Source organism: Mobula birostris, chromosome 9 (genome assembly GCF_030028105.1).
Source record: "Mobula birostris isolate sMobBir1 chromosome 9, sMobBir1.hap1, whole genome shotgun sequence".
In the NCBI taxonomy this organism is placed as follows: domain Eukaryota; kingdom Metazoa; phylum Chordata; class Chondrichthyes; order Myliobatiformes; family Myliobatidae; genus Mobula; species Mobula birostris.
Window position 1 is genome coordinate 141,323,053 of NC_092378.1, and position 17,419 is coordinate 141,340,471.

At 45.0% G+C, this 17,419-nt stretch overlaps 2 protein-coding genes across 6 annotated transcripts in view; both read right to left on the reverse strand.

Annotated features, from left to right (window-relative positions):
• LOC140203139 (putative protein MSS51 homolog, mitochondrial) overlaps window positions 1–10,321 on the reverse strand; it is a 79,774-nt gene extending 69,453 nt beyond the window's left edge. For 3 of the 4 annotated variants that reach the window (XR_011887296.1, XR_011887297.1, XM_072268994.1), the window contains exon 1: window positions 8,963–9,319. Coding sequence is in view for 1 of the 4 variants with exons in the window: in XM_072268994.1 (XP_072125095.1) it covers window positions 8,963–9,066 (104 nt within the window). In the remaining 3 variants the exon portion in view is untranslated. Of the gene's footprint in view, window positions 1–8,962; window positions 9,320–10,227 lie in introns of those variants that run through there. The other variant, XM_072268995.1, reaches the window with a different exon arrangement.
• A 4,813-nt stretch (window positions 10,322–15,134) lies between these two features.
• The window catches only part of LOC140203140 (general transcription factor 3C polypeptide 1), a 77,553-nt gene continuing 75,268 nt past the window's right edge, over window positions 15,135–17,419 (reverse strand). For both annotated transcript variants that reach the window (XM_072268997.1, XM_072268996.1), the window contains exons 36-37: window positions 17,215–17,407; window positions 15,135–15,513 (exon numbers count right to left, since the gene is read on the reverse strand). In XM_072268997.1, coding sequence (XP_072125098.1) covers window positions 15,304–15,513; window positions 17,215–17,407 — 403 coding nt within the window. In that variant the 3' untranslated portion in view covers window positions 15,135–15,303. The remainder of the gene's footprint in view (window positions 15,514–17,214; window positions 17,408–17,419) is intronic.

A 17,419-nucleotide genomic window follows, 5' to 3' on the forward strand; every position in this document is an offset into this window, starting at 1 on the left:
AGACTCGAATGTCGTCGGGAAGGCCGGGAAATCTTTCACTGTGGGCCCGAAGACCCGAGGTCTTTGCGATCTTCGGACACAGAGCTCAAAAAAAGCGATGAAACAGACTTAAAGCAGGTCTTTACATCGTAAAGCAGCAGGTTGTTGTTATGTCTCCTGCTCGCTGTGAAAATGGGGGAAGCCTCCCTCTCCCTTGACAGGGAGAGAACCTTTGGTTTGTCAAAGGTCAGATGAAATGCGAAGTCTTTGGGGTAACTTTGGTCTGTGTCTTTGCTATTACTTAGCACACGCTTGGGCTCGGTGATGGTACCGATACATGCTTTTTTTGCTGGTGGGGGGAGGGGGTTTTGTTGCTCACTGCCGCTTACGTGCGGGAGGGGGGTACTGGGGGGGGACTTTGGGGTTCTCACATTTAACTGTCGTTCATTCTTTGGGGCACTTCTCTGTTTTCGTGGATGTTTGCGAAGAAAAAGCATTTCAGGATGTATATTGTATACATTTCTCTGACATTAAATTTGACCTTTGAACCTTGTACTCCTGCCACGAAACATCAAATTTCATGTCATACGTCTGTGATAATAGGTTTCTGACCTTCACCCTCTTGGGCCTTCCTGATGAACTGATTGATATGCCTTATCCTAGGGCCACCAACGCTCCAGTTTTTTAAAAAGAAAGGATAATGATTTGCTTTATTTATCACACGTACATCAAAACGTACAGTGAAATTTGTCGTTTGCGTCAAATCAAATCAGTGAGGATTGTGCGGGGCAGCCCGTAAAGTGTCACCACACTTCCAGCACCAGCATAGCATGCCCACAACTTACTAACCCTAATTACGCACCTTTGGAATGTGGGAGGAAACCAGAGCTCCCGGAGGAAATGCATGTGTTCAGGGGAATGTACAAATTCCCTACCGACAGTGGCGGGATTTGAACCATGACTGGTGATTGCTACAAAGCAATGTGCTAACCACTACAATACCACACTGCCCCAAACACTACATTTCCATCGGCATTAGGCAATGTTTGGCTCAAGAGAATATCATCTGGAAAAAAGGAGGAAAAGCCTCTTGTCCCTAGTCAGGAAGCTGAAAAACAACAGGCTCCCTTTAGCAAGTGATTTCAAGATTCAAGTACGTTTGTCATCAAAGAATGTATGAATTATACAACTTTGAGATTTGATTGCTCACAGGTAGCCACAAAGCCATAAACCCAAAAGAACTCAATTAAAGAAAAATAAATCAAAATTAAACATAGAAGACCAACACTTGATGCACAAGAGAAAAGGAAAAAAATACAAATCATGCGAACAACAGCAATCCAAACCAAAATTGAGTCCTCAGATCCGAACACTGAAGTAGCCCAGGGCAGGCCCAAAGCCTCACTTCTCAGTTCATCATATTAGCAGGCACAAAGCGCAGTAGCCTCAGCGCCATGGAGAGAGGCGTGACCATCGCGGAGAACAAGCGAAATCGGCTCTCGCCTCAAATCCCAAACACCCTGTCTTTTCAGACTACCTGCGCCAGCGGTTCAATTGACTCATTTCAAATCTGAATTCGTTACCCGGTCCCTCTTTAACAGAGATGGAAATGGCGTGCTTACCTTGTCACGTCCACCCGGCACTTCATCTTTTGTGTTACCGTTGCCCACAACCAGCCAGAGAGATCATGCCATATGTAGGTACAATGAGGTAATAAAGAAGAAAGCAAAGTGCAGGATAGAGTGTTGCAGCTGCAGAGAAAGTACAGTGCAGGTTGATGAAGTTCAACACCAGTGATGAGGTAGATTAGGAGATCAGGGATGAAGAGTTTGTCTTTTAGTGTATGAGCTATCTATACAAGAGACTGATGACAGTTGGATAAAAGATGTCCTTGGGGTCTGGTAGCACATGCAAAACATGAAAATCAACAAGTGGTGCTGTAATAATGACCACACCAGCCATTTATTATTGGTGTGGATTAAATATTGGTCACAGAGGACAGTTCCTCTATGGTCTCAAGGACATTCACCTCAAAATATATTTATTCCATCTGAAAGGACAGACGGTATGACATTTCATCCAAAAGTTAATGGAATCCCATCTCCTAGCTCAGGAATGGGAGTTCAGCCAGACCTGTGAATTGGGGACAAGAGGAGAGCCGCCTGTGGAGCTCACATCAGTGGTTCTTAACATGTCCATCCAGACCTGGTCTCACCTTAAACACCAGAGGTTCTGCTTTTGCTGTAAGGACCTGAGCAATACACATAGAATGCTGGAGGAACTCAGTAGGTCAGGCAGCATCTGTGGAAAGGAATAAAGAGTTGACGCTTTGGGCCGGGACCCTTTTTCAGGTTCGTGAAAAGAAGGGAGAGGAAGGCAGAATAAAAAGGTGAAGGGAGGAGAAGAAGTAAAGGTAGAAAAGGTGTCCCTCTTTCCCCTTCTCCCATGGTCCACTATGAGGTTCCTTCTTCTCCATTTCTTTATCTCTTCCACCTATCCCCTCCCAGCTTCTCACTTCATCCCCCTTCCTTCACCTGGCCTCACCTGTCAACATCATGCTTGTACTCCTTCCACCTTTTTATTCTTGCTTCTTCTTCCTTCCTTTCACAATTGCAATGAGGGGTCTCGGCCCAAACTGTCGACTGTTTATTCCTTTCCATAAATGCTGCCTGACTACAAAATGACCACAACCTTGTTGCAGATTGGAGGCTTGCGTACCTCAATAACCCCAAGAGCCATTTTGGCTGGAGTCAGGACTTCGTGCTTTGGTTCTTGGTGGTGTCACCCATGCCAAACAGGTCAAAGGGTGGAGGCCAGATTTAGAGCGGTCCACCACCTTCGGGGGTTTCAGATCAGGGCTAACAGCCCTGACTGGTCAAACAAAATTGCCATGGAAACAGCAATGAAGGCAAAAGGGTCAACTGTACTTTTTTCCCACAGATGCTGCCTAGCCTGCTGAGTTGCTGCAGCATTTTTTGTGCGTGTTGCATGAAGATTCCCTCTACATCTTCCCTCTACAAGGCCTTGGTGAGACGACACCTGGAGCATTGTGTGCAGTTTTGGTCCCCTAATCTGAGGAAAGACATCCTTGCCATAGACGGAGTACAAAGAAGGTTCACCAGATTGATTCCTGGGATGGCAGGACTTTCATATGATGAAAGACTGTATCGACTAGGCTTATACTCTCTGGAATTTAGAAGATTGAGGGGGGATCTGACTGAAATATACAAAATTCTAAAGGGATTGGACGGGCTAGATGCAGGAAGATTGTTCCCGATGTTGGGGAAGTCCAGAACGAGGGGTCACAGTCTGAGGATAAAGGGGAAGCCTTTTAGGACCGAGGTGAGGAAAAACTTCTTCACACAGAGAGTGGTGAATCTGTGGAATTCTCTGCCACAGGAAACAGTTGAGGCCAGTTCATTGGCTATATTTAAGAGGGAGTTAGATATGGCCCTTGTGGCTACGGGGGTCAGGGGGTATGGAGGGAAGGCAGGTACAGGTTTCTGAGTTGCATGATCAGCCATGATCACACTGAATGGCGGTGCAGGCTCGAAGGGCTGAATGGCCTATTCCTGCACCTATTTTCTATGTTTTTATCCGAGTGTGACGGTATTCCTGAGTCTCCATCCGGGACATGCATGACTGACAGTAGTGAAAACTGAGAGGAAGCTACTGACACGATGAAGGAAGCCCTGAACATCACCAGAGATGGAGGACCTTCACTGCTGCCCTAAATGCCAGCGGCGTAACGGGCAGTAAGTATGTAATAGATGGTGCCTGATTTGCCGACTTCCTCCAGCATCTTGTGTCAGTTACTCATGGAAAAACTTGCTTGTCAGTTTGATAAAAATCCATCGTCGCCACATTTCCAGATCATGCTGGCAAATTCTTTCCCAACTCAGTAATACCTGGCACAAGTTCCGTCCATCTGAAAATGTAGCAGGGTTGTTCAGACGCCGAGTCTTGGCAACAGTTGAGGGAGCAGGTGATCACAGTTATCAGACAAGAGCCTATTGCTAACCAGCCACTATCACTGCCCCTTCCCGTCTCTCTAAACCTTCCCACACTGTGGCTTATGCTGCTTTCTGTATGATATTCATTTTCACAACACTCCTGTTGAGTGGAAGACTTAAGCCATCACCATTTCAAAAGAGAAAGAGATAGAAATTCGAGCACACTGTGCTCTTTTTCTTCTTGGTTGATATCTTAATACCCAACTTTGTGATCTGCGACCTCATGCCTAATCTTTGCCAGAGACACACTAGCCACAACAGGCAGGGCATTTTAACACGCGTTGGGCAGCGAGCAATGAGAAAGTGAGACAGAGATACACAGCTGAGTGGCGGGCTGAGCTGGTGAGAGTCACTGGGTGGGTGGGGGGAGACCCAGTTGTGGGCAGGGAAGCCTCACTCAGAGGAAAGGAGAGACTCGTTCAGGAGGCGGGGATGACTTACCCAGGTTTGGAAGTGAGACTCAGTCAACAGCACTCAGGGGGAGCTGGGGGTGGTGGGGAAACACACTCAGAGGGGAAAGCATGCAGAAATAGTGCTGAGACTCACTCAGAATAACAGGATAACAGTGAAGACCAAGTCATCAGACCAACTCCTGCCCCTGAGATCTTGTGGAACTGTGCAGGTGGTTGACTTGTGCTTCTGGGCTGGAGCCATGGAGTTACTGGACATAGAAACACATCCTTCAGGCCCCAGTCTCTATGCCAACCATCTAACCTCATTCCCGATTACTTGGTCAATTCCCTTCCACGCTGGAAGAGCCACACCACCAGGTTCAAGAACAGCTACTTTCCTACAACTATCAGGTACTACGTGACCCTAATCGCACCTCAGCAATGGAAGATAATGGGCCACCTCTTGCACTACTGTGGACTGGTTTCTGTGCCCTTTTTGCACTAATATCATGTATTGCACAGTTGAGAAGTAACGAGAAGAGGCATATTCTGGATGGTGCGGGTCCTTCCAGATGGATAAGGAGCCACCTTTTGAAGATGATCTTGATGGTGGAGAGGGTTGTGCCCATGACAGGGCTGGCCGAGCAACACAGTACAACCCTCTGCAGCTTTTTCCAATCCTGTGCATTTGCATCTCCATACCAGATAGTGATGCAACCAGTCAGAATGCTCACCACAGTGCATCTGTAGAAATTCACTAGAGTCTTTGGTGACGTACCAAATCTAGTCAAACTCCTGATGAAGTGTAGTCTCTGGCATGGCATCATGGTTGCATCAGTATGTTGGGCCCAGGATCGGTCTTCTGAGATGTTGACAACCAGGAACTTAAAGCCGCTCTCCCTTTCCACTGCTGACCGCCTCAATGAGGACTCCTGTGTATTCTCCCAATCTCCCTATCAAGCACCTGTGTTACAGCTACAAGCAAGGTTTTCACCGTACTATGACAATAAACTTGATTTGATCTATTAAGAATTCGAATGCTTGGTATCAACACCACTACCAATGTTTATGTTACCTGCATCTCACCAACCATGCCTCCTACCTCCATAGCAAGTTTGTTAAATGTGTATAACTAACAGTAAGGATCCCAGCACGAATCCCAGCAGCACACTGCTAGTAACAGCTTTTCAAATATAAAAATAACCTTTCCCCATCCTGTAGTAAGCACCTGACAAGCAAAATTCTAAATAAAAAGTATACAGAAAAATAAGCTGTACGAAGGCTTTCATTTGTAGGCAATATATTAAGCAGTGTTGTCAGTCAGTCAGTCAGTGGGTGCCGTCTCGAATCCAGGGTTGGTGGCTGTGTACCTCCATCTTCTTCAATCTTGCAACAGCACCGAGTACAGCCTCTCTTCCAGCTTGTTCTCGCTGGCTGCCTTGGCACCGCCCGCCGCCGCCCCCACTGAACTCGAGCCCGAGCCCATGTCGGCCTCCAGCCGCGGCCGCTTCTTCAAGCTCGGCCCTTCCTTAGGCAGAGGCCTTGGGCAGGTCCAGGCACACGGTGCAGCGTCCAAGTTCATCATTAGATTATGAGGACATGCAGTCCTCTTTTATTGTCACTTAGTAATGCATGCATTAAGATATGATACAATATTCCTCCGGTGTGATATCACAGAAACACAGGACAGACCAAGACTGAAAAACTGACAAAAATCACATAATTATAACATATAGTTACAACAGTGCAAGCAATACCATAACTTGATGAAGAACAGGCCATTTAGCACGGTAAAAAGTTCAAAGTCTCTTGAAAGTCCCACATCTCACGCAGATGGGAGAAGGAAGAAAACTCTCCCTGCCATACCCGACCACAGTCCGACTCTGAGTCGTCCGAAAACTTCGAGCTCCGCCCAGCCCTCTGACACCGAACACCGAGCACCATCTCTGCCGAACGCTTTGACCCCAGCCTCGGCTGCCAGCAGCAGGCAAAGCTGAGGATTTTGGGGCCTCCCCTCCGGATATTCTCAATCGCACAGTAGCAGCACAGAACGGGGCATTTCAGAAGTTACTCCAGATGTTCCTTCGTGCTCTCACGGCTGTCTCCATCAAATCAGAATTGTGCACGGTACCCTATTTAACTAATACGATATCATTTCACCAGAGAGCTGCGCACGCCGCGTCGCGCCACCATCTTCTCCTCCCGCCTGTCTTCTCCGGTCTCTTCTAACTAAGTGCATAGCATACGATTCGCAGATACGTGGTGAGGCTTTAATCTCTTCCACGGAAGATGGCCGTTGGCTCACAAGGAGCTCAACCCCCCTTTGTCAGGTCTTGTTTTTTTCCAGTCCTGCCAGGTGTCCTCATACCCTCCTCACCAGACTAGGTCCGGTGGGGGAGCCGGCCCAAGTCGCAAACCACCCAACCACAGCCCCCATGTTGACATACATTTTTAAAACCAATAGTAAGTACTGTGGGGTGATATGCAATGAGTATACTTAGGGGACTTCCCCACCCATCTCAGCCCATCATTATCCAGTGATAGACGAAACTAGACTGTGGTCCTTCCCCAATGAGCCCTTGTGCTGCCTGCATCAAAATTCCAGGTGTCCCTCAAACAGTACCCCTGACGCCTGGTATGTGCCAATTGGCAGCTTTCCTCAGTGAAAGGGGTTGCCAACCTGGTGCCTACTGACCCTTTGGTTAATCATAAGGGTACGTGGCATTAGAAAGGTTGGGAACCCCTGCTCTGCAAGTCCACATGCTAGGAGACCAACAAGCTTCAGGAAGGTGAAAGGGCATTTTTCACCCAGTTGATGGCCTTCCAGCAGCACCTGATGTCCGTCTGCTGTAAGTCGCTGGGAACAGTCCAGAAATCAGTCCTCTGGATGAACTGTGGCATTTGGCACAGGTCTAGCATGGCCTGATGGAACATTGTTCAACATAGTACAGACCCTTTGGTCCATAATGTTCTGCCAACCCTTTAACCCACTCCAAGGTCAACATAAGCTCCCACAGTGCCCTCTATTTCTCTTTGATCCATGCACCTGTCTAAGAATCTCTTCAATGTCCCTAACGTATCTGCCCCCGCCACTACCCCTGGCAGGGCGTGATGTACGGTGGAAACACGGCTTCCCTGCGAGATGATCACTTCTCATTCAATGGAACGATTTTTGCTCAATTCATCCTATTAGAGTTTTGATGCTTTTCATTAAAGATTGTCAACACAATCTCTTAAAATGGTTCAGTACTCCCGCAGTGTTCAGTCAGTCAGGGAGCTTCACCTTGGAATAGCTGCCCTTACCATTAGCTTTCCTCCTGTGAACTCTCTCAGAATCACTCAACAATTACAGCATGGAGGAGGCTATATTAGTTCTACGAGGGAGTATCCAACACCTCCCACGCTTCCTATACCCCTGCAAATTCTTTCCTGTCCCATACTTACCCAGCCCCCTTCTAAATGCTTCTAAATGGCAATACATTCCAGGGTCTGACCCATTCACTGTGAGAAAACATTTTCTTCCCTCAGGTCAGTCTGATTCCTCTTACTCCCATCCTGCACCCTTGGATTTGTGACCCTTCTGACAATTAATCACATTTTTGTTTTAAAAATAAAACTTTATTTACTGCGAGGTTACTCAGTTGCTCTCCTTCAATTGCAATCACACACACTCAGTGGCCACAATGCAAATATCTAATCAGCCAATCACGTGGCAGAACTCAATGCATAGAAGCATGCAGACATGGTCAAGAGGTTCAGCTGCTGTTCAGGCCAAACATCAGAATGGGGAAGAAATGTAATCTAAGGGACTATGACCATGAAATGATTGTTGGTGCCAGATGGGGTGGTTTGAGTATCTCAGAAACGGCTGATCTCCTAGGATTTTCACACACAACAGTCTCTAGAGTTTATGGAGAATGGTGCAGAAAAAAACAAAAAGCATCCATTGAGCAGCAGTTCTGTGGGAGAAAATACCTTGTTTAATGAGGGAGGTCAGAGGAGAATGGGCAGACCAGTTCAAGCTGAAAGGAAGGCTGAAGTAACTCAAATAACCATGTATAACAACCGTGGTGCATGTAAGAGTATCTCCACGTGCACAAAATGTGGAACCTTTAGGGCAACAGCAGCAGAAGACCATTAACACACACTCAGTGGCCACTTTATTAGGTACAGGACGCACCCAATAAACTGAACAATGAGTTTATTCCTGATAAAGGAACATTTTTTTCCTCTCTGCAAAGACAGTATTTAACTTCAGTTTACTTTGTCTGATCCGGATTGAATACATTTGCTGGATCCAAAAAATGTTGAAAATCTGAAATTATACACTGCAAATGTTGGACATATCTTCCCGCTAAGTCCGCTTATAAATAAAGCTCTTAAGTCATTTGTTTGACCACTTTATTCCCCAATAGTTTGAATAGTGCGAAATAAAGAGAAGCACAACGTATCTGAAACTTAATGCCGCTTCCAGTATTAAGAGACATTATTTTTAATTACTGAAAGCTCTTTAGTGAGGAAACGTACTGCAAATCGATGATGGATTATCAGTAGAAAATACGAAGTTTTAACACTCACGGTTCGCTCTGCCCACCTCTTCGGCTTCTGCAGGTCCAGCGCTGAATGGCAACTCCAGATGTGGTTCTGGCCGGATTCCGTAAGCGCTCACTCCAAAAATACATCGGGGCTCAGCGCCGCTTAGGTCTCCCACGTGTGTCAGGGCGGATGGCCATTCGCTCCCCGGCCAGTCTAGCCTTGGTCAAACGAGCCGCAGCGGCTCCTGTCCAGTGCCTACTGAAGATTAAGCTATGCTCTGTATTGACCATGTCCCGTGATCATGACCTCAAAACTTAACTAAAAAACTAAGGGAGGTAGAACATAGGACAGTCCGGCACAGAGACACGCCCGTCGGCCCACAATGTTGTGCCGGACAAATTAAATTAGTAATCAAATGGCCAACTAAACTAATCCCTTCTTCCTACACAATGCTCATATCCTTCCATTCCCTCACATTCACGTGCCTACCTGAACATCTCTTAAAAATCCCCTAATGTTCCTGCCTCTATCACCACCCCAGACAGCGCAATCCAGGCATCCTCCACTCCCCGTGTAAAAAAACTTGCCCGTCACATCTCCTTTGACGTTACCCCCTCTCACCTTAAACGCATGTTCGAGACGGTATGGTGAACGTACATCGATGTTAGTTAACTTACATGCAATGCTTCATGAAGTTATCCGGTGAACGCTTAATTAATTTATGTACAAATGGAATGTGCTGGCTGGTATGGGCGTGTGCGGTGTGGGGCTACTACACAAGATCGAAGTAATTTGCAGAAACTTGTAAAACTAGTCAGCTCCATCATGGGTACCAGCTTCCTCAGTACCGAAGACACCTTGAAGGAGCGGTGCCTTAGGAAGGCGGCGTCCGTCATTCAGGATCTCCACCACCCAGGACATGTCCTCTGCACACTGTAACCACCGAGGAGGTGGTGGTACAGGAGCCTGAAGGCACATACTCAGCGATTCAGGAACAGCTTCTTCCCCTCTGCCGTCCGATTTCTAAACGGACATTCAACCCATAAACACTACTTCACCACTTTTTCTATTTCTGATTTTTGCACTAAGTTCAACTTAACTATTTAGTAGGCATATGTAACTCAGTTTTTTTTCCTCTATATTTATTAATCACCTATTTGATTGTACTGCTGCCATAAAGTTAACAAATTTCACGACATAAGCCGGTGATAAACCTGATTCAGCCAGCGAATTGCACACAAGTTAGTGAAAGTTTCAAGCTCAAACCTGGTCTCAGAACAACTCATGTTTTTTACAGGTGCACCAACCTGTCCTGAACCGTCAGCAGCTTTCGGGATGTTGCAAGGTCGCGTACGGCCAGTTGAAGGGTCAACTTGCAGATGGGGAGTTTATGAGGTACTACATCCCTCTCCACAGTTACGTCGGGGCTTCCCATTTATCTTATTATGGTAAACGGGCATTGGTTTATTATTGTCACGTGTACAGTTATATATTAAAAAAAGACTGTGCGCCACCCAGACAGATCATCCCATACATAGGAAGACGCTCTTGCAGAATATTGTCAAACACGAGAAAATCTGCAGAAGATGGAAATCCAAAATGCCGGAAGAGCTCAGCAGGTCAGGCAGCATCTACAGAAAAGAGTAAAGAGCCCACTTTTCGGATGCTGCCTGGCCTGCTGAGTTCCTCCAGCATTTTGTCTGTATTGCAGCTACAGAGAAAGTGAAGTGCAGGGGGGCAAATACAGTGTCTTTGAGAGATCGAGAGTTCACCTTTAAATTTTAAGAGGTCTTTTCTTCAAGTGTGCGACAACAGCAGGATAGAAGCCGGTCCTGGAGTCCGGTGACTTAAATCTTTTGTATCTTCTGCCTGACGGGAGGGGCTAGAAGGAATGATCGGGGTGGGAGAGGGTCTTGAACACGTCGACTGCTTTCCCGAGGCCACGGCAAGCGTAGATGGAGTCAGAGGCGGCAAGTTTTGCAAGTGACTGGACAACCCCTATAACCCGCTCTCTGGTACCATAACAACCAACTTTTGCTCCACGTCAGCAAGACCATGGAGCTGATCATTGACGTCAGGAGGAGGAAACCGGGCGTCCATGAGCCAGTCCTCACCGGAGGATCAGAGATGGAGAAAGTTAGCAACTTCAAATTCCTCGGTGTTATTTTTCTGAGGACCTGTTGCAGGCCCAGCACGTAAGTACAATTACGAAGAAAGCACAGCTGCACCTCTACTTCTTAAGGAGTTTGCGGAGATTGGGCATGACATCTAAAACTTCAGACTAACTTCCAGAGATGTGCAGTGGAGAGTATATTGACTGGCTGCATCGCCAACAATACCCTTGAACAGAAAATCCTACAAAAAGTAGTAGGCATGGACCAATCCATCACAGGTATATGGTGGATTCCAGTTAATAGGGACACAGCAGGACCAATATATTTCGGCGCAATTAAGCAGCAGTCCCAACTAGCCGAAGCGTCACGGAAACAGTTAAAATACATAAAACGGACTGTTTAACTGGGTAACAAATTTATGTATTTAAATGAAATACAGAACAAATTAGCACACTACCAATACTTTTACAGTACAATAAAACTGTACTAGCTCATAAGTTATTGACCGAGGAATTCCTCTGTTGTGTACTTTTGATTGTGTCAAATTGCCTAAGCAGCTGCTGTACGGAGAACTGCGTCAGGGCAAGCGCTCAGTCGGGGGGCAGAAGAAACGTTATAAAGACTGCCTCAAAGCGTCCCTCAAAGGCCTGGGTGTCGACATCAACACGTGGGAGATGCTTGCCCTCGACCGTCCAGCTTGGCGCAGCAAGATCCCCACAGGAGCCCGTGCAGCTGAAGTCAGGCGCAACGAAAGCGTGCTGTGCACAAGGCCCGAGCAGCATCCACTGCCACGACCGCACCCACCCACTTGTGTCCCACATGTGGGCGAGCCTTCAGGGCCCGGATTGGCCTTATCAGTCACAAGCCATGGTCATCTTTGACTACGAAGGACGAACAACAACAACAACTTTTGATTGACTAAATGAACAAAATCAGTGTAGACACCTAGTGCGGATAGTGGACTGACTTCAGACAATGCTTTCAATGACTGCATCCTCCAAATCTTCATTTTCAGTGTAACATTCAAGATAAATGACGATACCTACATAATTCCTAACTTGTTGAATTAGTGAACCCGGTTCATTTTCACCCCTGGCCGTTTCTGGCATCTCCAAGCCCGAATGCTTGAAGCCGCGTTCAGCAAATCGGTACCGAATTGTCTTACTACCATCAGTGACAAAAATCACTGCTTTTTGAACACAAATTCATGGAACTGACGCTGTTTAGAAAATGATCGCTCTAAGTACGGTGTAGTCATTAACGGCCACGCAAGTGTACGCGATTGATGCTAGTTATAACCTGTTCGGAAACAGTATCTTGTCCCAATTAAGCGGCATAGAGCCCCAAATAAACAAAAGGAATCCAGGTGAACACAGCAGGCCAGGCATCTATAGGAAGAGTTACAGTCGACGTTTCGGGCCAAGACCCTTCGTCAGGACTAAGTGAAAGAAGAGAACTGAAAATGCGTTCACCAGCATTTTTGAGTTGCTTGAATTTCCAGCATCTGCAGATTTCCTCGTGTTTGCAAAAGGAATCCAAGCTTTTTTCTTCGATTTAGTTTTTGTTACTTGAGAGTTAAACAGCTGCCCCAATTAAACGGAATTCCCTGTATTTTCTTTAGACTCAGTAACACAGATTGAATATTCCGCGGTGATCAGAAGCTGTGCAGATCTTTCAACGGGTTTTTATTTCTCCAGTTCATCACGGTCGCAATCCAAAGTGAGATTAGGAATTTGCGGGATGAAACCGGAAGATTTGTAGATCAGATCGGTGTAGGAGCTGGTCGGTCTGCCAGTTCTCTCCGAAGGAGTCAGTGCACGGCAATCATTGTTTCTACTCCATTTCCTTGTGATCTTTCCTTGGAGGACAGATTCACCTTTCAGGGCATCTTCAAAAAGGTGCTGCCTCAAGAAGGCACCCTTACCGTCAAGGACAAATCCTCCTCTCGTGACTTATCACCAGAGAAGAGGCACAGGAGCCCGAAGTTGCACACAAAATGTTTTAGGAACAGCCTTCCTCCTCGGCTGTCAGGTTTCCCAATGGTCCATGACACCACCTCACTATTTTGCCCTTTGTTGCACTATTCATTTACATTTTTAGATATTTTGATTACAATTTATAGTATTTTTAGGTATTGCACGGTATGGCAGATGATGACAGGAGATTTGTGCAGGAGAGTATTTAAAAGTGGAAAAGCTGTTGCACTGGGGTGGTTCCACTTTGGACCTCAGAAGTCCAGGTCCAGTGGTATTTTTTTTTTACCGTGCCCATGGTTTGTTCTTCAACAAATTATGGTATTGCTATGCACTGCTGTAATAATATGTTATAATTATGTGGTTCCGTCAGTGTCAGTCTTTGGTTTGTCCTGTTCTCTGTGATATCACTCCGGAGAAACATTGTATCATTTCTTAATGCATGTATGCATTTTTAAATGACAATAAAAGAGGACTGAGTGTTCTCATAATCTAATGAACAGAACTCCCAGACTGAGGTTTGCACTGTACCGCTGCTGCTAAGCGACTAATCTCACTGTATATGCCAGTGATAATAAACCTGACTCTGATTCTAATATTTAATCTGGTTCCATTTCAAAGGCAATCACAGAAAGTGCACCTACTACAGAGTGAGTCCACAGGCAAAGCTTGCATGGTAGTAGCTAATGATTAAAGTATTTTTGTTAGTGGCATGCAAGAGAGACAATGGAAATGTTAAGAAGTTCATGGGCTTTACAGTTTGTCTTTGCTTCAATACCAAGTCTACCCGTATAAGATCCATGAACAAATTTCAGCATGGCTTATGCCTAACGATCCAGGAAAGAGTCACTGGACTTTAACACAGAAGTCTCCTTGCCTATACTTAGTGAGGCACATCAATCAGACATCTCTAAAATTGCCAGTCTCCAGCCCTGGAAGTCTCATGCACCCTACCCACTGGCCAGAGTGCAGAAATGTTTGTTTTACTGTACTGTGCCAAATTCTTAGGCACATACAGTATATGTAGTTAGAGTGCCTAGGACGTTATGTATTTTGTGCATTGCTCTGTACTGCTGCAAAAAAAAAATCACGACATATATGAGTGATGATAAATCTGATTCTGATATGGGTCTCTATTGTGGACTGACAGTGGGAAGGGGGCAAGGAGAGGGGAAATCATGGTTGGGAAAAGGAAGCAATAAACCAATTGCATGGTGTCACAGGGCTGGGTGTGTCTGCATCCCGTGCCATCGCACCCCGCCCCCCCGCAGTCCTCTGTCACCTGCGCCACACCTCTCCACCCTCGCCATTCCCAACATTTGTTACTCCTGTCAGATTTATAAACTCGCTCTCTGCTCCATGTAGACAAATACAATACTGTGCAAAAGTATATATAGTTAATCCTCACCTCTGGTACGTAAAATCCTCTCATGTCTCGATTACACAGAGGAAATATCCCCTTGTGCTTTCACTCTGCATTCTTCTAATTCTGACTGTGTGTAATCCTTTTCTTCACAGTGCTGTCACACATGCCAAAGGCAATGTGTAAGCAATAAAACTCATTTCTTCCTGAAATCACTATTCCTTCAAGCCACTTCAAGAGTCGTAGAGCACCACAGTGCAGAACAGGCCCTTAGGTCTATCTAGTCCATGCCAAATTGTGATTCTGTCCAGTCCCATTGACCCTTACCGGGACCACTGCCATTCTACCTTCCCAACCATGTATTTCTCCACATCTCCTAAATGTTGAAATCAAACCTACATCCATCACTTCTGCTGACAGCACGAACTACACTTGCAACATCTTCTCAGGTTCCTCTTAAAAATTTCACCTTTCACCTTTAACCCTTGAACTCTAGCCTTACGCAACCGTAGTAGGGAAAAAGCCTGCTTGTATTTACCCTGTCTATGCCCCTCAAAATTTTGAATACCTCTATCAAATCTTCCCTCATTCTCGTATGGTTCAGGAAATAAAGTCCAAACCTATTCAACTATTCCCAGTTGAGGTCAAGTCCTAGCAACATCATGTCTTAAAAAAGGATTTGAGAAACTAAAATTAATGTTCTGTAATCAATGCAATAGAAATAAAATGAAGGTGCATTGCAATCTAATACAAAGTGTGAGCTTTAGTAAAAAGATTTATTTCTTCATTTTCCAGTAACCCTTGGTTATTTCCCTTTAAACTGATCTTCAAACTGGTGTATAAATAGTTATAGTGATGTGAGCTGTGGGTCCCAGAGCAGTCACAGCTCCTGTGGAAGCCTTCTTCATGTGAAGACAAAAGTAAACTGTGATATTACTGTATCCATTTGTTCCAGTTTGATTCATGTGGAAAGACTTTGCTGAGTTTTATGACACAGTCTATGGTAGGCTCATAAAAAATAGCGCAGCTCTCAGACAACTTGTGCCCCTGCATCTCATGAACAGTTGTTGGAGCAGAGAACAAGGACACGGGTTTGGTTTTGGTCAAGTAACGTTTTTGGATGCAGCCAATGCTTTCCAGACCCTGGGAACGAGAGAGAAATTCCAGGTCAGTAAAGTCCATTCTCTCAACAATAGTGAAAGGTATTCATTACAATACTGAACGTGTTTCAACGAACATTTTAATACCATGATAAAACAAATTATTGAATACTTGTAGAGATGCTCTCAGCATTTGTAATAAGAGGTGCTATTTCCTGAGCAGAAGTCTTGTCTGTGATTAATTAAATAACTGATAAGATTATGGTATGTAACAGTTAGCACAATGCTTTACAACACCAGCTACAAGATTGGGGTTCGATTCCCACCACTGTCTGTAAGGAGATTGAACGTACTGCCTGCAACTGAGAGAGATTTCTCTGGGTGCGAGGGTTTCCTCCCACATTCCAAAGACGTACGGTTAGGGTTACTGAGTTGTGGACATGCTATGTTGACGCCAGAAGCGTGCAAAACTTGTGACCTGCCCTGCAGAATCCTCACTGATCTGATTTGACAGAAGTAACACATTTTATTGCATGCTTCTATGTACATGTGACAAATAAAGCCAATCTTTAAGCAATTGTAAACCAAGCTGAACAGGTTAACACCCCAAACCTCCTTTCAGTAATAAACTGAAGTCACTCCTCCCTTACGACAAGAAACATATTCACGTTTGCAACACAATATAGTGTGGGCTCCATGCCTTCTTTAAATGTCCATTTACAGAACAAAGGCAATAAAATGATACACTGAACTGCTGTCTAGGAAATTTAGTTTAGTGTTACAGAAACAACAATGACAATGGGCATCATTTCCCCAACAACTTTTTAACCTGAATATTTAAGCCTTTGTTCTCCTGATTGGCAGAAATAATACATCTAAGTTTTACACAACTTGTGGAATGCAGCTTTTGGTCATTACATGGGGTTACTCAACAATCGTGAATCAAATTAGTAAATGACTGAACAAAGAAACAAACGTGTTGAAGTAGTACATTGTCCAACTTTCTCCCATGGTCCAAATCAGCCTTATAGATGTGATGTTAAACAAGGTCTTATTCTTTCAGGTGGGAGTAAATATTTATCCCCCTTGGACAGACTGCTGTGTTCTGCAAATGATTTCAATTCAGAAGTATGTCATTAGCTGTGAAGTGGTTCCCACTGTTGCCAGTTTATAAATGGCACTGTGCAAATATAATATGCTTGCTTGTAATATGACCTGCCGAGTTCCTTCAGCAGTTTGTGTGCACTGCTCAAGACTTCCAGCATCTGCAGAATCTTCTATTCACACTGCTACAGATAAAATGGATGTGAGAACCTTTCATGGAAGTACCAAGTTGTTTGGTTGTGTTGAAATCATGGAACTCCCCCACAAAAAAAACCTAATGAAGAGAGTATAACAAATATTGCAAAAACACCATCTCCTGTTTAATAGATGTTGCTTGTAACAAGATAAAAGCAGCTAAAAGCTCATTCTGGCAAATTCGGTCTTGCCTTCCCAAAAAAAATCTGAATAAAACTTAATTAACCTCCTGATCCGAAACATTGACCACTTTTCCCCTCTACAGATGTTGTCTGACCTGCTGAGTTCCTCCAGCCAATTAACTTTTCATAGCTAAGAAATGGACTTAGGACTGCCTGATTACTGGAAACTACATTCCCTATAGAAAGACATTAAATATCAGGACTTAAATCCCAATGGAGTTCACATTATAAACCATTTCCATCTACCAATATGAAAAACTCACCCGCAGTAATTCCCTCACAATTACAGGCTGCAGTACAGCACTGTAGTAGCTTAATAGTTTCTGTTCTGTGATCCCAGGTTTTGCCATTATATGGTACAGGACAGCTTCTATCATTCCTTTACACACAGGTTTATTCAGGCTCCCATCAACAATCCTCCAGGGATGGCAGAAAAAACAAATCTTCTCGTATTCACTGTAAGATTTA